At 28.6% G+C, this 25,043-nt stretch overlaps 2 protein-coding genes across 2 annotated transcripts; one reads left to right on the top strand and one right to left on the bottom strand.

Moving 5' to 3' along the window:
- The first annotated feature begins 353 nt into the window (after window positions 1-353).
- Window positions 354-2,224, top strand: LOC141532381 (uncharacterized). Its single transcript, XM_074250711.1, has 3 exons — window positions 354-477; window positions 1,748-2,076; window positions 2,159-2,224. The coding sequence occupies exons 1-3, from the start codon at window positions 424-426 to the stop codon at window positions 2,205-2,207; spliced, it is 432 nt and encodes a 143-aa protein (XP_074106812.1). The 5' UTR covers window positions 354-423; the 3' UTR covers window positions 2,208-2,224.
- An 18,131-nt stretch (window positions 2,225-20,355) lies between these two features.
- Window positions 20,356-24,813, bottom strand: LOC141532229 (facilitated trehalose transporter Tret1). The gene is made up of 5 exons (XM_074250473.1): window positions 24,611-24,813; window positions 22,827-23,077; window positions 22,357-22,755; window positions 20,922-21,198; window positions 20,356-20,765 (listed from the first exon to the last, which is right to left on the bottom strand). Exons 1-5 carry the CDS (start codon window positions 24,693-24,695, stop codon window positions 20,359-20,361), a joined length of 1,419 nt encoding a protein of 472 aa, XP_074106574.1. The 5' UTR covers window positions 24,696-24,813; the 3' UTR covers window positions 20,356-20,358.
- Between the last annotated feature and the right edge of the window lie 230 nt (window positions 24,814-25,043).

Below are 25,043 nucleotides of genomic sequence, written 5' to 3' on the forward strand. Positions count from 1 at the left end.
TTAAAAAAATTATGATTAAATTTTGGATTTTTTTTTCAATTAGAGTCATAAAGAAAATGAACAATTATATAAGTAAAGAAGTCAATAGAAAGTTTTCCAATCTAAGTTGTCGAATTAAGTATTGCGATTGCCGTTTTAATCATTTTTATTATTATTATTATGATTATCCTCTGACTATCTAATTCTTTATTACCAAGAACTTTTATTAGATTCTTATCTAATATTCTGTAGGAAACTTTTTACATAAATGCCATTCTTATTTTGATGTTTTTTAATTGGCAATTAGTTTCTTACAGATTAAAAATATCGTATTTTTATTTTATTAAGCACTATATATAGGTTATAAAAAACAGTTAACAGTTAACAAGGTGGATTCAGTTAAATTCTAGAGCACAAAAGCTGCCGTAGAATAAAAAATTAAAAATGTTATTTGGAATTTTATCTTTGTTTGCATCCATCGGTATTGCTTTTGCTCAGGTAAAGTTTTTTTTAATTATTTGATGATCTAGTCCTTTTTTTCTTTTATTGATGCCCTATTTTATTTTTATATACATTTAATTGCCTAAAATTTAATTAATAATTGCATATATTGTTAAACAATCTTCATAATTCAAAAATTAAATTTTTTTTCGTTAAAAAACATTAAATATTTATTAATAAAAAATATAATTAATTGAAGTTGATAAAAATAGCCTTTTAATTTTTTTTAACTAATTTTTAATAATTAATAATTAAAAAAATTAAAAATAATTTGATTTTTTATTGTCCCTTTCAACAAACTAATAAATCATGCGCATTAGAATCGTGAATGATTGGTGAAACGGTACGCCGATAATTAGATTATTTACTTTTTCGACCCGCCAATAATTGATGTATCTAAGTAATCCATTTTATCACTTAAAATTAATCAGAAAATTTACTTAATCATTATTAAAACGGGGTTTTTTTTTTATCAATTTTTGTATTTTTGACAGAATCACTTTGTGTTAATCATTTTTTAAAAATTTTATTTAATGCAATAATGATAAAAAAAATAAAATTGGTATTATATTGGACTATTTTAAGATTTTTTTTGAGACTATTTTAAAATTTTTGAAGACTATTTTAAGATTTTTTTCAAGTCTATTTTAAGATTTTTTTAAAACTATTTTAAGATTTTTTTTAGACGATTTTTAGATTATTTTAAGACTATTTTGAGACTCTCTATAATAATTTCCGCAAAATTTTTTAAACTGTGTAATTTTCTTGATAAAAAAAATTTCTAGATTTGAAAAGAAAAAATTTTGGATGAAAATTCGGAAATTGTCTATTAAAATTTTTTTTTTTTTCCAAATCTAGAAAACTTTTTTTTAACAAGAAAATTTATCTGAGAAAAATTTTCATTTCTTTTCCAAAAAAAATAAAATTTTCAACAAATTAATTTTTTATCACAAAAATGCCCATTTTTTTCCAAAAACATTTTTCTTTCAAAACTTTTTAACACAAAGCTTGTTAATAATTTTTAAAGCTTTATTCATGTTAAAATTACAATATAAAATTTTTTTAATAAAAATAATAGTGTAAAAAATTTTATGTTAAATATTTAACACTTTTGTGTAAAACAGTGTTAATAATTTGATAAAAAATATTCAAAATTTCCAACAAATTAATTTTTTGTCATAAAAATAATGCCAATTTTTTTTTTTTTTTTTTTCAAAAAAAAATTTTTGAAAAAAAAAATAAAATAATAAAATTTAATTAAATTCAGTACTACCCAACAAATGGAGGATTAGGCTACGGACAGTTATCACCTGGACCACGTTCTCAAGGATCAATGTATTCGGGAGTGCCGTTAAATGTTATGCAATCGCCTAACTACTACCCAGGTTATTCTCCCGCGGCAATGTCTAATTTACCCATTCCATCAGGAATTAATCCAGCATTATCAATGCCTATGCCTATGCCTATGCCTATGCCTATGCCTATGTCGATGCCTGTTGTGGTGGGTTCTAATGAAAATTCTAATGAAAATGCAAACACCAATGTTAATGTTAACGCAGGCTCGTACAGAAGAAGTCTGCACAGTCCAAGCAAAGAGTAAGATTATTAAAATAATTATATTTTTAGAACGATTGTTAAAATCATAAAATTATTTATTTTTAAACAATATTTTTTTCAGAAGTTCCGGAAATAGAAACACCAACTCCAATAATAATATTAACGCTTAAAATTTGAACAAATTTATAATTATTGATGAATAAAACACTTTAAGGGCAAATATATTTTGATTTTCACTTTTTTCCTTTCGAAAAAAAAAAAATAAATAGTGTAATGATTAAATTAAAGTTTATATAAATAAAAACTCACTCAAATAAATAAATAAATAAAGTTGATAAAAATAAATTATAAATACTTTTGAATCTTTCGCGCCATTGTCACGAATTTAAAATTGGAATTTTCCCGGGTCAAAAAATTTAATCTGTTTTATGATAAATGAAAATTTTTAATATTTTTCATTCAATTTGTTATGTCGGACTCAACGTCCGACATTTTTATTTTGTAACAAATAGAATTTAATTATTCATAAATAATTTTATGTTCTTACAACTAATTACATACATTTATTTTATTTTTAAAATTTTGTTATCTTCAAATTTATCAATAGCATTTTCAAAAGAAACTTATTTGAAAAATTTAGTTTTAGTTGGGCCTGACCATACTAAGGGATTTGAGCCTGAACAAATACCCTAATAGAATTTTAAACTTTGTCGAGATCCGAAATAGAAGTTTTCGATAACAAAATAAATGTATATATAAACAATAGTTTAAATAAAATAAAAGTAAATAATGATAAAAGAAAAAAATAAAAAGGAATGTTATGATAATTCTAGTATCAACAGAAAAAAAAATATATATATATATGTTGATAATTTAAGGAAAAAAATTTAATAACTATAATTTAAGTTTAAACAAAAAAAAAAATAAATAAATGTTTCTTTTATTTTCGAATAAAATAACGACTTAAATAAAAAAGAAAAATTTAGATCTAAAAAACTAATGATAATTTGTAATCTATGCACAAATTAATTTTTATCTAACTAATTTAATATAAAAATTTGGTCACAGTAAATAATTTAATGTAAAATAGCACACATGTATGTCTTTGTCTATGCATAAATGCGCTTACGTATACACAAACAGATAGATGTATAATAGAGCATAAGAGTAAAGGAGAAGCGATATTGTACTCTGACCCAAGTAGAGGGGACTCATGCAACATTATAGAAAAATCTAAGAGAGAGGGCAAGGGCTCAAGGAAATAGAAAAATAATTGGATATTATTTCTGCCATCTAGTAAAAATAAGTAACGCCCTAAAATTCGACACCTTTACGATTTTTCAACAAAAATATCTCTCGTTGTCCTGACGTCCTAGTGTTAACATCGAAAAAGTTTTTATAAGTTTTAATGAAACCACGCGTCAGATTCAAAAAAAAAAATTGTTAGTAAAGTAAATTTCAATTATGTAAAGAAACGGTAACAATGACATTTAAGTAAGTTCTTAATTGAGATTTTTATGTTTGTTTTAATAATTCAAATCTTTGTATGATAATTTTATAATATATTTATTAAATTAAATTCATTTTCTTATATTATAACTTCAACCCCTTCCCATAAAGCTTCAGATCCTTATCTATTAGCCTAACGGCTAGGATAAAAATAATTAAATTTTAGTTGCGTTTTCGACGTAACAATTTTATTTTATTATGTGTATCTATTTTATATAAGAATTTAATCTGTTTTAGCCCGTACTATTCCCAATTCAGACCAATTTCAAACAATTTTTGATGTTACAATAAAATTGTTTTCTATTGTTTCAAGACCAAAATCAGAATTTTTTTGTCACAATCATTTAACTGGTTTTGATCGCATCAAGGTCAAAAACAGACCAAAACGTTCCATAATTTTTAGTCGGTTTTTGATCGCCTTTTACGAATTCGATAATAATAATAATAATAATGAAAATAATCGTAATAATAGTAATATATTTATTTATTTATTTATTATCGTTTTATTAGTGTCCTCGAAGATCCTCTACAGGGCACGGCTTTTCATTCTCTGAAACTTAAATAGTGACTATTCACTATTTGGTGGTGCAATCTATACCAAACGGTATACTTCGCACTACCAAATAGTGAATACCGCTCATTAAATGATGCATGAAATTACAAAGTTTAATATTAATCTTGTCATCTTGTCAACATTTTAATCTTGTCGATGACAATTGACATTGTCTTTAATATCGACGATTAGAAAACTATAGATTTAGATCGAATGAAACGATGAGAACTATTTTACGTATGTTAATACAAATTTATTAGTTATCACTGCAACTAATATTCGCAGATACAAAACTTTTATAGCCCATGAAATGTTAAGCTATGACAAATAAATATGACAGATGTAAAATTATGATCAACGATCAGTTCATAAAACAAGAGAGCGCATCAATATATTATAATTTAATTTATTTTTTCAAATAAATGCGAGTTGTAATAATTTTTAATAAGATACTTAAGACTCAACAAAATTATAAGTCGTTATCTTAGTCGACTTTTGGCCTTTGAACATTTAGAATTAAAATTGTAGATCAAAAACAGTATAAAATTTCATATTGAATTTGAATACAATACATAAAGTCCATGTACAAATTAACTAGACTAAAAACCGATCAAACTTTTTAGTTTCATTGGATTAAAAACAGCATAAAATTTTTATAGCTGCTCAATTATTTTACTAAATGGTTGTTTAGACTTAAAAACAGATAAATAATTTGAATAGTAGATCAAATACAGATGAAAATATTTTTAAAAGTTCAAATACAGATCAATAAGTTCAAATGCAGATCATTTTGCTCAAAATCAGCTTAAATTTTTCGACCCGGGTTATTTAATTAGGAGCAATGGTTTTTTTTTTTTTTTTTTTTTTTAGAAATGTAGGTTAATTAACGAGAATTTCACCGCAAGACTTAACCATTGACTTACCTAAACTATGGCCTAATATTTGTTCACCTCTAATGTAAATTGCAAGCAATATTGAAACAATTAGAGTGAATTGAAAGCAATACAAGACTGGTCGGGTGAATAGAATGGCATCATTAGTATGGTATTTTGACGTGAGGTTTAAGGGGGTGATGGACATTTATGATGATTAACTCACATTAATGTCTCTCTAACAGTCAGAAATCAAAAACAAGTTTTTCATATTTAATATTTAAATATTGACGATAGTTTAAAAATTTTTTCTCATCAATTTTTATTATATTTATTTAAAAAATGTAATTAATCTTATTGTGCAGAAATAAAATTGTTCAGTTCTAACGTTTGAAAGTTGTAATAAAAATAACTGAAAGATATGAATTAAAATATTTCTGGGTCTAATTAAAAATTAATTTAAAAGTTTTAAAAATTTTTTGATGATACTCGACGGGCTTTGACTTGCTGTCACGTATTTAGTGAAAAAGACCGTACAAATTGATACGAATGTTAGTAAAGTCTATATGAATGTCAAGGTACTAGAGTTGTGTTGGTACTGAGTCGAGAGAGAGAGAGAGTAGTAGTCGATGAGCGGTGGATGCACGTCCCCCGGGTAAATCGATGGAGCGGCTTCTCTCAGCTACCCTTATTTTCTATCTCGCTCAAGCCTGCACAGTCTCGGTGGTCCCCATGCTCTATTTTCCGAATTCGACCTCTTTATTCTAACTTTTTCGATCTTTTTTTCGACTTCAACTTTTGCTTGTATTTTGTTCTTTATTTTTCCTACATGCAGACAGCCATGAGTCAACTTTATATCTGTGTATACAATTCTCAGTAAATTTACTGTCCGTATTATCGTCCTGATCTTACAATTATTTTGATTTTTTATTTACTCGTCAATCAACCAATCTATATGAATCTATAAATTATTTTTTTATTTTTTCTACAATGTAGAAACTCTAACATCTAATTTACGGCTTCAATATTCACTTTATTCATGTGCAATCAAGTCTTTTTGTCAGCAGCTTTACTTTTTCTTTGTTTTCATCTTTACTTCAACTTCTTTTACGTAGTTTTATTTCATCATTTATTCTACTGTGATTCTTCTTTTTTAAGTAATATGGGAATACTACAATGCCTTTCTTTGCGTGGGTACGCTTGTTTTGTCTTGAGTATATTTACTTATCTAAATTAAAATATTTAATATATATAAATTTCTGACTTATTTCTGTAAATCAACATACAGTAGAAAATTTTACGTCAATACGTCGAAAAATTTTGTGTTAAAAATTTTTATATTAAATATTTAACAATTTTTTGTGTTAATTTAATACAATAAATGTTAAATTTACGTATAAAAGTGATAAATATTTAACACAAAATTTTTTGACGTAAAGATGCAAAATTTTTTACTGTGTACTTAAAATTTTGGGCAATTCTGGTTCAAAAATCATGATGAAGTTCATCTTAAAATACTCGAAAATTTTTTTAAAACTTATAAGATTTTTTTGATATCACACAGAAAGAACAAGATGACACTGGATATCATCCCAGATTATATTGGGTGAAAAAAAAATTAAGATAGTAGTTAGTATAATCCAGATTACAATGAGTATAATCCAGATATCACCCAGTATAATCTGGATCATACTAGCTACTATCTGAAAATTTTTCCCACCACAGATATCATTGAGTATAATCTGGGATGATATCCAGTGTCATCTTGTTATTTCCGTGTATTTAAAGATTTTTTAAGACAATTTTAAGACGATTTTTTTTACACGAGCAATAATGTCCCAACTTTTGAAAATTTTTAATTACTCTGAAGTTAAAAATATGTTTTTTGAGTCAAGGAAAAAAAATTCTCAAGAAATTATTCTATAATTCTTCAAAATACTCTGAATCAATTGAAAGAAAAATTTATATTTGCAAAATTCCGTTTCTCATTTAAGTAAAAACTATTTTTTTTTCTAACTTTAAAATTCCGTATCTTGATAATAAATCTCCGTACAAGGATGATCAAGGAATGTTTTATGTAGGGGGTCGAAAGCTCCGTAAGAAGGCCCGAATGAAGATTTATGTAAGTTGAGTCGTTTCAGAGAAACAAAGCTTCAAAAATTGCTCTTTTCGAAATTATGAAGTTACTAACTCCCAAACAGAACTAAATCCGTCTACATTACTTAAAAAATTAATTATGGAATATTAATTTTGAAATGAATATTTTTAATACTGATTTGCACATGAAAGAGGATTAATTATAATGTAATTTAGATTATCCGTGGTGTATTGTGTGGCCAGATCATTTACTGTAGTCGGAGGGTTAATACTATTGTTAAATCATTATTTACCATTTCAAAATCACCAGAGACCAAAAAAAAAAAAAATTTGGAAAATGGTTGACCCTGCAAGCCATTGGTAGAACTTTTCGCAATGCTCGAATATGATTGACCAAGCATCCTCACTACTAACCCAATTAGAACGGCTAGTGCTGAAACCAAATCCGGCCACAACAACTCATGCTGAAACAACTCCGTGCTAAGGACTCTAAGCTCGGGTAAAATTTGCTCTGCTATATACCTTGTCAAAATTCTGAGCAGTCACTTGAATTGTAAACTGCCTCGAGAAACATCGCTATGATTCAGTTACCTCGTGAGTTACTCCCTTTGAGAAACTATATATGACCTAATGATATTATGTATTAATGTCCTAAGAAATTAATTAAATAATTTGAATAATGGATGGAACGTCGCAACATTATAGAGCATTGGGAAGAGAGCTTACTTGCACACATTTGAAAAAAATCGTATCAGGTTATACAAAAACTATATCATCTGTGGTGTCAATCGAGTTGATTTAAAATTTGCACCACCATGAGATACTGGATTTAAATCTAATGTATTTTTAAATGTAATGAATCCCGGGTCGGAAAATTTAAACTGATTTTGAGCAAAATGATCTGCATTTGAACTTTTAAAAACATTTTCGTCTGTATTTGATCTACTATTCAAATTATTTATCTGTTTTAAGTCTAAACAACCTTTTAGTAAAATGATTGAGCAGCTATAAATATTTTATGCTGTTTCTAATCCAATGAGACTAAAAAGTTTGACCGGTTTTTAGTCTAGTTAATTTGTACTTGGACTTTATGTATTGTTTTCAAATTCAATATCAAATCTTATACTGTTTTTGATCTACAATTTTAATTCTAAATGTTCAAAGGCCAAAAGTCGACTAAGATGGCGACTTATAATTTTGTTGAGTCTTAAGTATCTTATTAAAAATTATTACAAGTCGCATTTATTTGAAAAAATAAATTAAATTATAATATATTGATGCGCTCTCTTGTTTTATGAACTGATCGTTGATCATAATCTTACATCTGTCATATTTATTTGTCATAGCTTAACATTTCATGGGCTATAAAAGTTTTGTATCTGCGAATATTAGTTGCCGTGATAACTAATAAATTTGTATTAACATACGTAAAATAGTTCTCATCGTTTCATTCGATCTAAATCTATAGTTTTCTAATCATCGATATTAAAGACAATGTCAATACATCGACAAAATTAAAATGTTGACAAGATGACAAGATTAATATTAAACTTTGTAATTTTATGCATCATTTAATGAGCGGTATTCACTATTTGGTAGTGCGAAGTATACCGTTTGGTATAGATTCCACCACCAAATAGTGAATAGTCACTATTTAAGTTTCAGAGAATAAAAAGCCGTGCCCTGTAGAGGATCTTCGAGGACACTAATAAAACGATAATAAATAAATAAATAAATATATTACTATTATTACGATTATTTTAATTATTATTATTATTATCGAATTCGTAAAAGGCGATCAAAAACCGACTAAAAATTATGGAACGTTTTGGTCTGTTTTTGACCTTGATGCGATCAAAACCAGCTAAATGATTGTGACAAAAAAATTCTGATTTTGGTCTTGAAACAATAGAAAACAATTTTATTGTAACATCAAAAATTGTTTGAAATTGGTCTGAATTGGGAATAGTACGAGCTAAAACAGATTAAATTCTTATATAAAACAGATACACATAATAAAATTGAATTGAATGAAAAATATTAAAAATTTTCATTTATCATAAAACAGATTAAATTTTTTGACCCAGGCCACTCCGACACAAAACCAAGTAATATTGACTTTTTTCATTTTCAATCGATCGTAACTCAGCCAGAAAATTCAAAAGTAAGTCAAAGGTTATAAAAATTCTACCCTTAGAAGATTTACGAATTTTTTTTTGACCCATCTTGATACATTTGTATTTGGAAATTGTTCCAACAATTTAAAAAAAAAAAAAACTTAAAACTCGATAAATAAATAAATAAACTGTCTGTTGTTATAAATCATCGAGTAAAATTATAACAGGCTTAGGTGGACGTTCCTCGTGCCAGTAAAATAAGATAGCTATAGATGAAGGTGGTGGGTGTAGAAGAAATGAGGTAAGTTGTAAGTATCGTGACTTTTATAAGATCGAGATAGTCAGCGGTTTGGCATTCTTCCAATACCACTGAAAAGCTCTCTGCGTATTTTGTTTTGGAATGAGATATTGCCAACAGATGTCAGTTAGCTTTGATATGTATGTTCATATATACAATCGTGTTAATATACATTGAATTGTATAATCGTAATATTAGATTATAAATCCAATTGAAGATGTATACGTGAATAAAGATCTGGTAATAATCCTGGCTTTGACGATGAAATTAATTTGTTCGCCATTGTTCCACCCAGCCCCTTTTACTTTATATATTCAGCTTTTTTTTTTAACTTTATTACGTATTTTTAAATTTTAAAGGTCGCTTATGTTATTTATATTCACGATATAATTTATATTGCTTGAAGAATTTTTTATAAAATAAAAAAATCTCATCGTGGGATTGTTTTTTTTATAAATATAAACAGACGAAATAGAAATAAATAGTCAATTTAAATTTTATTAATATTTTTTAAAACAGCACATCTTTTTTATGGTTCTGCTGAATCACGTTCGGCAATTTATCATCAGCGTTTATATAAAAAAATGGTATAACCGGTTGTTCTGATCGGGAGAAATTTAATATTTATGTTAAGGAAAAGGAAAACTGAAGTCTGTACAGCATGGATAAATATATATAATATTCACTCGCATTAAAAAGATCTCTAAAGCTTCTTCGCTGTAACTAAAGAAGGAGGATGAAAATTTTTTCCTTTTATATGACCTTTTCATAAGCGTTTATAAGCAGAATTATGGAAAATGACAGAAACACTCGTGAACTGATAAATGATTTATCGATGCGCCTAAATGTCTATCAACGTTAATGGTTCAAGAGTTCAAGAGTTGTAATTTACTCTTGCGATTTTTTTGAACCGATTTTTTAGAGTAATATAATACATTAAACTTATACAAATAATAATTTTAGAAATTTAATCATCAATTTTTATTTTACAGTTTTTACATCCATCAACAGCCGTTGGGATGATTTTAAATAAGAAAAACATGGTTTGTCCTAAACTAAGTTGAAAAAATTTATTGTAAAAAATCAAGAACTACAAGCTCAAAAAAAAAAAGTTGTAAAAATACATTTTTTCCGCACAGAAAGAAAAATTTCTTGGCTGGAGAACAAAATTCTTGGCTCAAGAAAATTTTCCGGTGCTTGAAGGAAGACCGAAGTTGTGTTGGACGAAGTAAAAATTTTTCTTGAAATTCTATTCTTGGTGGAAGTTTTTTTTTTTTAATTCAAATTATCATAAATACTTGATACAATAAATTTTTATATTTGATCAAGATTTTTAGATACTTAGGGATTTTTAAATACCTTAGGGAAGCAGCGCCACCTACTTCAGCTGCGAAAAAAATTTTCTCACCTTGAGAAAATTTTTCTCTTGAATATTTGATACCCATTTTATATTATTTTAGCGTGCAATTATACATATTGAATGAAAAAAAAATGATGAAATATTATTTGATCTTCCCATTTGACATGTTAATCATTAAAAATATTCATGAAAATTTACTTCTATCTTTATATTTAATTTTTTGGAGCAAGAGAGAAATTTTCTCAAGACAAGAAAATTTACTTCTATCAAGAGCTAAATTTTTTGGAGCAAGAGGCTGAATTTTCTCAAAACAACAAGATTTTCTTGATTTAAATAAATTTTCTTGGATCAAGATACGTATTTCTTAAAGCAAGAGAATTAATTTTGTTGGAATAAGTGAAATTTCTTCTCAAAAAAAAATTTTTTTCGCTCAAGAAAATAATTAGGAAAAAAAATATTTTCTTGACTCAAGTGAATCTTTTTTTCTGTGTACGTAAATACATTTCACTTTGAAACCTGATCAACCACTGGGTATTTTCCCTAATAATTTTTGATTTAATTACATTGCAGCATACTCGAAGGTCATACAATGATAGAAAGGGTAGCTTGACTCAAGAAAAAAAATTTTACAATAAAGAAAACAATATATTTTTTGAGCCAAGAGCTAAAATTTTAGAGTTAAGATAAAATTCTTATTTAAAAAAAAAAAATTTCTTGGCTCAAGAATTTTTGTCTTGTTATAAATGGATAGAATAAAAATCACACTGTTAGAACGATAAAACGTTTCAAGCCCTTTCGAATGCCGCAAACCTTACTACACACTTTAAGAGGAAAAAAAAATATTTTTTGAAGCTCTCTCATTTATGTAATATATGGCTAGAGTGAGAAGAAAAATAAATAGGATCTGCGAATTTGAGAATTTACAGTTCCATCATTCTGAGAACGATCGTTTCTCACAAGCGACCGTCGATGTCGAGCAAACATCCTCTTTGGAATTTAAAATGGATAGATAGCTCCATAGATGACTGATATTCACACAAAGAGGTAATCGTTAAATCGAATAAATAGAACATATTTATTTTATCTTTTTTTCCAAGCATACAAATATTTTTCTCAAAAAAATCAATTCTACTCTTTATAAATATGTATTTATCGTAAATTGATATTACCTGCAAGGAAGGGTGCGCTGTAAGAAGGATTTAAAATCAATTAGAAATTTCGTTAAAAAAAATTAAAATTAAAATGGTGACCCCAAACGGAAAGAACAAGATGACACTGGATATCATCCTAGATTATACTCAGTGATATCTGAGGTGAAAAAAAAAATTTCAGATCGTAGCTAGAAAAATTTAGATAATACTCATTGTAATCTGGATTATACTCATTGTTATCTGGATTATACTCATTATAATCTGGAATATACACATTGTAATCTGGATTATATTAATTATAGTCTAGATTATACTCATTGTAATCTGGATTATACTAGCTACTATCTAAAAATTTATTTCACTCAGTATAATCTAGATTGATAAACGTCGTAAAATTATAATTTTATTGACTTGAAAAAAAGGATAGCAAAAAAATAATATTACAAATTCAAATTTTATAAAGTAACATAAAAATTCCCGGTTTTAACTTGAGTGCACTCGACAAATGGTAAAAAATGAAACATAATAATCACAATAATAAACTTTGAATCGATAGAGCAATACCTTTTTTTTTTTCAACTGTCCATTGTTGTCATTCATTTTATATCGTATTTTTTTATTGCTTTAATGTTGGCCAACCGCCATCCCATTGAGTACATGCATATACTCTTGGATATTCTCGGAGGCAAAATTAAAGTCAATATACAATGTTGATATTGAAATGAGTTTGACTATTGAAAAATGTCGAGTTAAACAAAACTAAAACGATAAACAGCAAAATGAATATTGATAACAAACCAGTTGACCGGCGGTAACCAAAATTTAAATAAATTGTTTATTTTCTTTCTCTTGTGTAACGATGAATTGATTGCATTCATATGAACATCCAGGCTTTTTACGAGAGCTTATGTTCCTAGCTTGTGTATAATAGATAGTCTGGACAGCGATTTCTGCGTGAAGGCTTCGATGACCACTAATACGTGGTTTTATGTAAAGCCTACACACATGAAAAATTATTGACGAACAAAAATATTATAATACAATGATCCTGAGCTCATGACGTTTTTTATTTAATTTTTTAACTGATAATTATTGATCAACGTGTCGACGTGCGTTGCAAGTCAAATAATCTTTTATGTCATATCAACAATAATTAAGTAGTATACAGGGTGTCTCAGAAGTCGTGAGCCACCGGACAGGGTGTAGTAGAAAATTGGATTCTGAATAGAAAAGTCCTTTACCATTTTTCGATCAGATCCATAGAAAAATTACTACAAATTTATGAAAATAGACCAATGAGGAGCGCGGTTTAGCGGCAGAACGGTAGGCGCAAGAGCGAGCGAGTGGAAGCGCGACAGGCAATGAGTGCGCGCTCGCTTGCACACGTGTGATATCATTGCTCAGTTATAGCGGGATGCCCGCATGCAATAATAATGATCAATGATACTCCTGTAAATAAAAAAAAATTAATATTAGAAAAATCATCCCATAGACAGCCCCATAAAATAAAAAATGTGCGATTTTTTGATAATTAAAACTCAAATTTTCGGTGTCACCGAAAAATGAAAAAAAAAAAGCCAACAGTCATATTCAATGATACCCCTGTAATTAAAAAAAAAAAGAAAAGTTATAAAAGTACCCCATACACTCTGAGATACAGCCCCATAAAGCCAAAAATTTGCGATTATTTAATGATGAAATTCAAATGATCAGTGTGCACTTGAAGTTAAAAAAAAGCAATAAAAATAATCAGTGACACTACTGTAGACCAAAAAAATTGAAAAAAAATAAAAAACTACCTCATAGACACTGAGATACACCCCCATAAAGCTGCGATTTCTCCATTATTTGTGAAGTTAAGTTGAAATTCTCGGTGTCAACTCGGAATAACTCAAAGAAAATTATCTTTCTTTCCAGTTTAACCTTTTTATGAATTAAAAATCAAAATTTTGGAATCCACCCCATAAACACCGAGAGGCAACCCCACAATGCTACAATTGTTCGATTTTTTATTGATTTAAATTGAAATTCTCGGTGTCTACTCAAAATAAGTAAAAGAAAATTATTGTACTTTTTAATGTTATCTCTGTTATAAAATAATAAATCAAAATTTTAGAATCCACCCCACAGACACCGAGATACATCCCCATACAGTCGCTATTTGTCGATTTTTAATTGACTTAAATTGAAATTCTCGGTGTCCACTTAAAATAAAGAGCATAAACTCATTCCACTTTCCAATTTACTCTTTTAATAAATGAAAATATCAAAATTCAAGAATTCACCCCATAGACCCCAAGATACGCCTCCATAAAGCCGCGATTTATCGATTTTTTGTGGATTGATATCGAAATTTTCGGTGTCATATGAAAATTTGAATTTTAATTATTGAAAAATCGCGAATTGTTGGCTTTATTTGGATGTTTGTTAGTGTCTATGCGGTGGATTTTCAAGAGTTAAGTTTTTTTATGTTTTTAAGGGTGTAATTTAAAAGTACAATAGGTTTCTCTTGTTGTTGTTAAATGGACACCAAGAATTTCAATTTCAATTACTAACAAATCACAAATTAGCGGATTTATGGGGTCCTATCTCGCCGTTAATGGGGTGTTTTTTTCAAATCTTATTTTTTTTTGCTTACAAGAGTATATCTGAAAATGAGTTTTCATACTTTTCATTTATTTTCAACGGACACCGAGAAGTAGCATTTTAATTACTAAAAATCAGAAATTTTCAGCTTAATGGGATCATAATTCGGAGTTTGCGGGGTGGTTTTTTAAATAATAATTTTTTCGATACACAGGAGTTTAATCGATAAGTACAAAAGGTTTCTTTTGTTGATTTTCAATGGGCACCAATAATTTGAATTTTAATTTCTAAGCAATCCCGATTTTTGTGCGTTATCAAGTCATATTTCGGTATCTATGGGGTGTTTTTACAATTTTTAAATTTGTCTGATGGTCAAAAGTACCACTGATAATTTTGATTGGTATTTTTTTCTATTTCGAATGCACTGTGAATATTTTAATTTTTATGTTAAATAATCCCGAAATACTCGGCTTTATTAGGCTGTATCTTAGTGTCTATGGGGTGGTTTTTGTAATTTTTAATTTTTTTCTGATTGTTATGGGTATAGTTAACTATTAGTCCTAGATTTTTATTTGAAATTTTGAGTAGTCGTCGAAAATTTCTATTTTAATTATTGAAATATCGCACAATTCTTGGCTTTATGGGACTGTATCTCCCTGTCTATGGGGTAGTTTTTATTTTTAAAAATTTTCTTCACCTACTGTAGTGTCACTGATTATTTTTATTGCTTTTTTTTTTTTTCACTTCAAGTGCACTCTGATCATTTGTATTTCATTATTAAATAATCGCGAATTTTCGGCTTTACGGGGCTGTATCTCCCTGTCTATGGGGTAGTTTTTTATTTTTTTCAATTTTTTTGGTCTACAGTAGTGTCACTGATTATTTTTATTGCTTTTTTTTAACTTCAAGTGCACACTGATCATTTGAATTTCATCATTAAATAATCGCAAATTTTTGGCTTTATGGGGCTGTATCTCAGAGTGTATGGGGTACTTTTATAACTTTTCTTTTTTTTTTTTTTAATTACAGGGGTATCATTGAATATGACTGTTGGCTTTTTTTTTCATTTTTCGGTGACACCGAAAATTTGAGTTTTAATTATCAAAAAATCGCACATTTTTTATTTTATGGGGCTGTCTATGGGATGATTTTTCTAATATTAATTTTTTTATTTACAGGAGTATCATTGATCATTATTATTGCATGCGGGCATCCCGCTATAACTGAGCAATGATATCACACGTGTGCAAGCGAGCGCGCACGCATTGCCTGTCGCGCTTCCACTCGCTCGCTCTTGCGCCTACCGTTCTGCCGCTAAACCGCGCTCCTCATTGGTCTATTTTCATAAATTTGTAGTAATTTTTCTATGGGTCTGATCGAAAAATGGTAAAGGACTTTTCTATTCAGAATCCAATTTTCTACCACACCCTGTCCGGTGGCTCACGACTTCTGAGACACCCTGTATATAAAAAAAAAAAAAAATATTGGATAAGAAGCGTGGGAAAAAAAGATAATACGAAAAAAAAAAAAAAAAAAAAAAAAAATGAAACAAGATCAGTTTTTTAAAGAGTTTTATTATAGACTATTAAGCTGAATATGACAGGAAAAATAATGTCTTCGTAAACACAAAAATATGTACAAACAATTTTCTATAGTTGTGACTTCCCTGTAAATGTGAACGTTGACTTTATCACTTTTTCTATCAGAAGTCTCAAAAAGGAAACAGTGTTCATAGGTCTGGAGTGTTATTTATTGTTTAGGGCCTATAAGTATACTTCTATACTATACTTATATGTGGAATCAGATGGCAATTTAGGAGTTTATATTTAAACAAAATATAAGGTGGGATGTCCACGTAACAAATGTCGTGAAAAAAATTAGATGTTTCCTATATCTTCTATAAATTAAAAAATATATTAGACAAGAAAGCCTTAAAAACTATTTACTATACTCTCTTTGAAAGTATTGTGGACGAAGGTATTTGTGCATGGGGTCGTTGTTACAAGACAACCATAAACTTACTGGTCAAAATACAGAATAAGCTCACTAAGATATTTGATGATCAAGAATAAATTCTGGGAATTAAAGACTCTTTTACACCGGAATCACTATACTGTCACTCTACACGGAAAAAAAAAAATATCGCTCTCAGAACAATATTGTAATGCTATAGTAGCTATCCCCACTCAACCAACTGTTAGAGAGTTACCAGAGCCATCTGGTAGATCGCTCTGGCAGGAACACAGTAGTTGGCTAAAATAGCTAAACCGGTGCGCTGGGAGAGCTATACGGGATTGCTGTCAGGGGTAAATGCCTCGTTCAAGTCTCAGATTCTGCGCGCAGTCTTGTTTGTTGACACATTTTATCACCTCCAAAATTAATATAATTATTTACTAGCAACCTGTAATTTATATGCGACTGTCGAGAGTTATGGATTATGATTAAAAAAAACTTTGGCTTATTAATTTTTTGTTCTTTCCAATAGATATATTAATAGTTTGGGTAGTTTTTAAATAAAGTTGAAAATAATTAGTGCAATGACAGGATCAAATCCGAATAATTTAATGAAAAATGTGGTGGAGTAAATTTATAGATCCAACAAATTATTTAAAACTCCCCCAAAAAATTTCTTAAAAAATTGACCATCAAAAAATATATAAAACTGAAAATTTTTAAATTCTTGTGACAATTTTTTTTAAATGGTCCATGAAAAATAAATAAGTATTATCAAAAACTTGTTAATTTAATATGTAATCTATTTAATAATTTTTAATTACTTATTCTTTTTTATTTATCCGTATAATTTTTCAATAATAATTAATAAAAGATTAAATCGATAGAATAATAAAATTTTTTGTTATTAAATATAAAATAATTAAAATATAAATATTTAAATCGTTTTGTCTGGTAAGAGGGCGCTGTAAGAAAAATGTTGGTTAGCGATCCTAGCCAACTAACAGATCGCTCCAGTAGCCCTAGAGTAGTGCTCTTGTAGAAATACACATTGCTACAGTAAGAATCTACGAGTAGGTATCTAACAGATGGCTTCAGTAACAATATTTTTTTTTTCCGTGTCGTAAAAAATTACCAAACTTTTTTAAGTTCCCCTTCCCCTTGGGGAAGAAAATAAGAAAAGCCTCAGATCACATGTAACTTTTGGGCGATTATTTTTGACTTGAGAGTAGGAGCACTATTTCAACGCTTGGCTTATGAGGCGTGCAATTATTCCAACAATCCAATTTAAATTGAAATGCCTTATAGGCTCAATATACTTGTGCGTATGAATAATGTGATAGCTATATGTGAGAGAATTATAAAATATCTTGACATATCAGTGAAGTATGTGGCCTGTGATAATAATAATAGCCTTGTAAAAATACTTATCTCACTAAAACAATCTAACTTTGAACTTAAAATAACATTTAACTCGATCAAAACCCTAGATTATAGCACATATATCTATATATCCGTGAAATAAAATAATATCGATCAGTTGGAGCGTAACAATCGTAGGAAAGTTCTAAAGAGATAGATAGTCAAGCCATTAGAGAGGCCGCAAGTCAAGAGGTTTACAAAGCCCTTTAAAAGCTCCCATCTCTCATTCTCCCGTTTACTCTCTCACTCTCATTATAAGCATTCCTCTTTCTTGCTTTACACCGATTCTCACTGTACTCTACGATATCTCTTGACAATATTTAACGATCGCTCGTTACCCTAAAATTGCTCAAATCCGATACTCCAAACTCGTAGACAATTATAGTTAATTTATTGTCGCCAGAAATCCGCCTGACAATTAATTAATGTCTAGTGTACTTGTCTATCAAGAGTGAGTACAGAAATAAAGATAGACAGAAAATTAAAATTATTTAAGTGCTTTCAAACTGGCAATTTTTATTTTATTACATGTAATTATATTAATCAACTGGAAAATAAATTTTACTAAAAATATATAAAACAAAGTTTCATTTTTAATTTTCTGGAAAAAATTACACGAAGCTGTTTAAAGAGTTTTAAACTCCAATATAATTTTTGGTAGTTAATTGTTCGTTACGTGCTATTTTAATAATGTTATAACCATATATTCTGTACTCATAATTATTCGATAAAAACTCTAGTTAGATAATTTCGTGATTAATTATAAAACTTCCGTTGCTTGCCAGATTTTTTTGCTCGTTATATTTCCGATAACGCTTTTTATCGTAACTTCTGCAACATAATATCGGTATTCAATTTTCGTCTAAATTCTCTTTAAAAAAAAAATAATAAAATTAAGCAAATCGATTTAAAAATACACTTGTTATTTTTTAATAATTGAATCCATTTAAAAGCTTTCTTTATCGTGGATAAATACTTCAGGGTTGAGTTTAGACAGTTTCATTAAAATTTATAGCATATTGTTTCTTAGCTGTACACTGAAAATGAAAATTTTTAATATTTTTCATTCAATTTAATTTTATTATGTGTATCTGTTTTATATAAGAATTTAATCTGTTTTAACTCGTACTATTCCCAATTCAGACCAATTTCAAACAATTTTTGATGTTACAATAAAATTGTTTTCCATTGTTTCAAGATCAAAATCAGAATTTTTTTGTCACAATCATTTAGCTGGTTTTGATCGCATCAAGGTCAAAAACAGACCAAAACGTTCCATAATTTTTAGTCGGTTTTTGATCGCCTTTTACGAATTCGATAATAATAATAATAATGAAAATAATCGTAATAATAGTAATATATTTATTTACTTATTTATTATCGTTTTATTAGTGTCCTCGAAGATCCTCTACAGGGCACGGCTTTTCATTCTCTGAAACTTAAAGTGACTATTCACTATTTGGTGGTGCAATGTATATCAAACGGTATGCTTCGCACTACCAAATAGTCAATACCGCTCATTAAATGATGCGTGAAATTACAAAGTTTAATATTAATCTTGTCATCTTGTCAACATTTTAATCTTGTCGATGTATTGACATTGTCTTTAATATCGATGATTAGAAAACTATAGATTTAGATCGAATGAAACGATGAGAACTATTTTACGTATGTTAGTACAAATTTATTAGTTATCACTGCAACTAATATTCGCAGATACAAAACTTTTATAGCCCATGAAATGTTAAGCTACGACAAATAAATATGACAGATGTAAAATTATGATCAACGATCAGTTCATAAAACAAGAGAGCGCATCAATATATTATAATTTAATTTATTTTTTCAAATAAATGCGACTTGTAATAATTTTTAATAAGATATTTTATACTCAACAAAATTATAAGTCGCCATCTTAGTCGACTTTTGGCCTTTGAACATTTAGAATTAAAATTGTAGATCAAAAACAGTATAAGATTTGATATTGAATTTGAAAACAATATATAAAGTCCAAGTGGAAATTAACTAGACTAAAAACCGATCAAACTTTTTAGTCTTATTGAATTAGAAACAGCATTAAATATTTCTAGCTGCTCAATTATTTTACTAAAAGGTTGTTTAGACTTAAAACAGATAAATAATTTAAATATTAGATCAAATACAGATGAAAATGTTTTTAAAAGTTCAAATACAGATCAATAAGTTCAAATGCAGATCATTTTGCTCAAAATCAGTTTAAATTTTTTGACCCGGGGCATGAGGGCGTATATTTTGAGATACGCCCTTATGGTTTTAGTAAAGCGACTCGAGTTGAAATAAAAACAAAAATAGATTTATAAATTTTTATTAACTAGTTTTTGAAAAAAAAAAAAAAAAAAAAATTATCGAATTAATAAATTTTCTCTATGATTCAAAATTATTATCAACTTGTACTGGATCAATCTTAAATTTGTTCTGGATATCAGCCAAACTCATGCCCCTTGTTTCCCTCACAAAAGCACCACAGAGTATCGCTCCGAGACAGCAGAAACCACCGAACAGCCACATCGTTTTTGAAATACCGAGAGACTGTGCAAGTTCGCCGAAGGTCAATGTGGCTATCAGTGATATGAGCCAGCTGAGGAAAGCAACACTTGAGGCGCTGAATGTCTTGATCTCAATAGGAAGTGTGTCGCCGAGAATAGACCATGATATTGGACCTAAACCGAGATTGAATGCACTGAAGTAGATGACCATACATGCCGGCGGTATCCACCCATAACTTTCTTCGTAAAACTCCGGATCTTCATCACGGACATTTATATACCAACCTACAAGTTATATTGCGCGTTTATAAACATCAATCATGCTTTCCCAGTTTTTTCCAGCCGCGGGTGGTACCATTAATACAATAGGATAGGGTAAGATAAAAATAATATGTCTTTGGAGAGAAATAAAAAATATTTTTTTCAAGGACTATGGCTTACCGAAAAGTATCATAGATAGACCCATTATGATTCCAGACACAGCTAACAGTATTCTCCGGCCCCAAAAATCGATTACCAGCATGCAAAAAATACTTGATATAATCTGCAGCCCTCCGATTACCAGGGTTTGTTGAGCTCCTGTTAACTCTCCGGAACCTCCATTGTTGAATATTACAGTAGCGTAAAATGTTAGAGTGTTTATGCCGCTTAATTGTTGGATGATTATCACTCCGTGACATACGATTATTGCGCGGATAACATTGTAATTTTTTAAGACCTATTTAATTAAGGAAATTTTTATAATAACATTGAAAAAAATCATGTTTGATTTCTCATTTAAGGTAAAAGCCTCTTAAAATAACACCGCTGCCGGTGTAAATATTTCTTTCTCGTGTTAAAGCGGTGTTAAAAATTTTCTGGTGTTAAAATATTTTTCGATGTTGAAGATATTTTACTTTGTGAATATTTTCATTCACTAAATTACTACTATTGGACAGTATATTCATTAATTCATAAAACTATTAATTATTTAAATGGTAGGTGTAAAATTGTACAATTTTTAAATAAACTTCGTATTACATAGGTAACAATTTAAATAACTACAAACCAAAATTAAAATTTGTTCTGGATAATACTCATAGACTTTTTATATTTTTTTATGTCATACATTTTTTTCTTAACTTTTATAGGCACAATTTTGTCTATTTCACTAAAAATCATAAAAATTACACCAGCCCACAAAAAAAAGTGGTCTGTACTTTTGACCGGACCTACCTATCTTTATTTTGACGCGCTGAATTCTAATCTGAAGTCAGTTTTGCCCGTACACCCTCAAAATTTGGAATAAAATGGAAAAAACCTCCAAAACAGGCAAAAATTGCGAAAAACTAGTCATAGCGATGAATAAATTTTGTGGACCCGGATCAAGTATGATTTTTATGTATGTCAATTCACTGAATCTGAATCTAAACGTTCAGTAGCCCCTTGAGCCGTTAAAATTTGAAAAAATTGGAAAAAACCCAAAAAATCTGCAAGAAATCATGAAAAATCGAAATTATCGAGATGAAAAAAATTTTTTGGATTCAGATTGAGTATGATTTTTATGTACTTTGTTCCACTGAATTTGAATCTGAAGTTTTCTTAGTGGGCCGGTGTAATGAATACTACTTTAATAAATTTTCTATTTATTTTCTTGATTTAAAAACTAAGTTTTATTATGTTTTATAGATTTTATAATCTTGATATTTTAAATAGACTGTTTACTCCGCTTTTACACTGGTATTACTCCGTTTTTCTACCGATTTAACACCGAAAAAATACTCCGTTACACCGGTGTTATTTTATTTTAACACCTCAAGGTGTTAAAATAAGTCCACTTTTAACATCGCTCTTTTTACAGTGTATGACTTAAAAAATTAAAAAAATACATACATACCTTAAATACACGATTTTTACTTTTAATAATTGTTTTATATTCATCCAAATCATTATTGGATCCATTACCGTAATACCATTGGATTGATTTAATAGCTGAGTGCTCGTCGTTAATCGATAAATAATAAAGCGGAGTCTCGGGTAAAAACGCTATCCAAATAATAAGAGCACAGCTGACGCCACAAATCATACTATAACGCCAAATAGCGTCCTTCTCATCGTAAAAGTACGCTACTAAAAAGGCATAAAATATTCCGCAATTGATTAAAAGCTGAAAATAAACCAGCAGCCGTACACGGGTATTTTTGTCTGCCATCTCAGATATAAAAATAGGTGATAGGACGCAACAAGTACCACCAGCGAGTCCACATAAAAATCTTCCTAAAATGAGACACCAAACCTGTGAATGTGATATTTGTTTAATTCAATTTAATTAATTGTGATTATAAATATTGTATACTCATTGAAAACCTTTTGATCAGCCAAACAAATAAATGTCCATCCAAACAAGTAAATAGGGATGCTGATGAGGTAGCTAGAGGTGTAACTGAGACATCTGAGAATACATGGTAACATGATTATACCAGCACACGCCCCGGCATTTACTATGCCACCCACTAATCCTATCTCAGTTGCTGTGGCATTTAAAACATTCCTCAATGTATCACCTGCACTAGAATTCCATCCTATTGTAACTCCAAGCGCAAAACCACTAAATGATACTGAAAATTGTAATAGTCTTGTACTCAGAGAACATTACTTGCTTGTTAATAAATAACAATAAGATATATTTTTTTTCACGAGACATAAGGGATCATTCTGGTTTGTAATTTTCAAAAAAATTTTTTTTTACAAAGATTGTGTTAAATTTTTAAGTGATCGGACGAATTTGTATTGTATCGGTATCACTGATTAACTTAGATTATTTATTTATTTATACTGATTAAATTAGGGTAAGAATTTTTTTTTAATTAAAAAAACTATAAGGGGGTATTCTGGTCTAGAAATTTCAAAAATTTGTTTATTTTTTTTTTTTTTTTTTTATATTTTCAAAGTTTAACCCTTTAAAAATGTATCTTTAGGAGGATTTTAAAAAATTCAAATTATTTTCTTAAAACTGTCTTTTTTAATACGACTATAAATTTGAATAGCGCGCCTTAATTTTAACCAATAAGGAATCAGGTCCCATTTTTTTGCGCGTTTCGACTATTGACTAACTTTACACTCTCATGTATTTTTATTGTAAGGATACCCACAATTTCTCAAGTTCTACAGAACCGAATTACTTGAAATTTGGTATAAGTCTTCTTTATAGACTTCTCTATCGCAAGAATTATCCTCGACCCCAAATTTCAATATTTACTCTTTCAAAAAAATTCCGAAAACTCAAAAAAGTGGTTCGAAAATTAATTATTTTTTAGGCACTTGCCATTTTATGAAAAAAATTTTTTTTTTCAACTTTTTTTTAGTTAGTGCAGTTGCAGTACTACTCTAAATTAATAATCTTTTTCTTCCTAGATTGCTAGGAGGATTGGAATCGTGGGTATTGTCGCATGCAAATTTTTTTTAGCGCCCACTTTAATAGCTGCCAATTTTTTGAACTTTTGAATTTTTTTTTTCTGTATTCTTGAATTGTCAATAAATATCTAATAAAAAAATGAACAGTAAAATTATTGATTCGCTTTTTTTTTACCACGCTTAAAAATGAATTTAAATTCAAGCTTCTAGACCAAAATACCCCCTTAAACGCGTTTATCTCCGAAGTATGTTCTTCTTGTTTACGTACATGATATCTCCGGAACCAGTGACCTGATCTTAATCAAATTTAAACAACAGATTCTCTATAGTAGTAGCTAGTGCATCAGCTACAACTAAATCAACATTTTCATTTTTACTATTTTTTTAGCATTAAAAACTGTAAAAAAAAAAAAAAGCTTAATTTTCCATTTTTTTTATACCCGCAATTTTTTTTATTTATTAATAACTATTTATAAATTGAAGATAAATAATTTTTGTAATTGTTATTTATTTATAAAAGAAAAATAAAAAAAAATTAACTTAGTATTTTTTGTATTATTCAAAATTGTATTTGTCAATCTAAATAAACTTTATATTAATTTTTATAATAATTTCTGTGTAAAAAAATCATGAATGCGCCGGCGCCAAAATGACCGCTTAAATATTTAAACTTTATTATACTTTTTTAACGGAATAAAAGCTACATAATTTCTGTCGTTATATTGATGTTTACTTACTAATAATCGCAGAAATATGCTGGTTTAACCTCTTTGGCTTGACGTTCTCTTCATTGTAAACAATAATCTCGGGTACCAAGGCCATAGTGGCACTTAGATATATCTTATTCAAAGTATAGTAATGCCAGGAACTATCAGGAAGACAGAGAAAGACGATGCAACCGTAAAATAATTCGAGTAGATTGACTTTCGCGTATCACAGCAAAGAATTTCCTTCACATAACTGACATACTAGTAATACAAAACGTCAAGGCTTTTGCCAATGTATTGCCTAGAGTATACGTATTACTTGAATGTGTTTGTTGATTTTATCAAAGCCCACTGAGATTTAATTGCTAATCTGAGTATTTTGTCAAACAAGTTAGCCCCGTACTTATGTTTGCAACATTTAATTAGAATTAATACGAACTTATGTATTTATGTAGGTGATAAA

The sequence above is a fragment of the Cotesia typhae genome, unplaced genomic scaffold (genome assembly GCF_013202065.1).
Source record: "Cotesia typhae breed Kobodo isofemale line unplaced genomic scaffold, CoteBio_Ctyphae contig_59, whole genome shotgun sequence".
Lineage (NCBI taxonomy): Eukaryota > Metazoa > Arthropoda > Insecta > Hymenoptera > Braconidae > Cotesia > Cotesia typhae.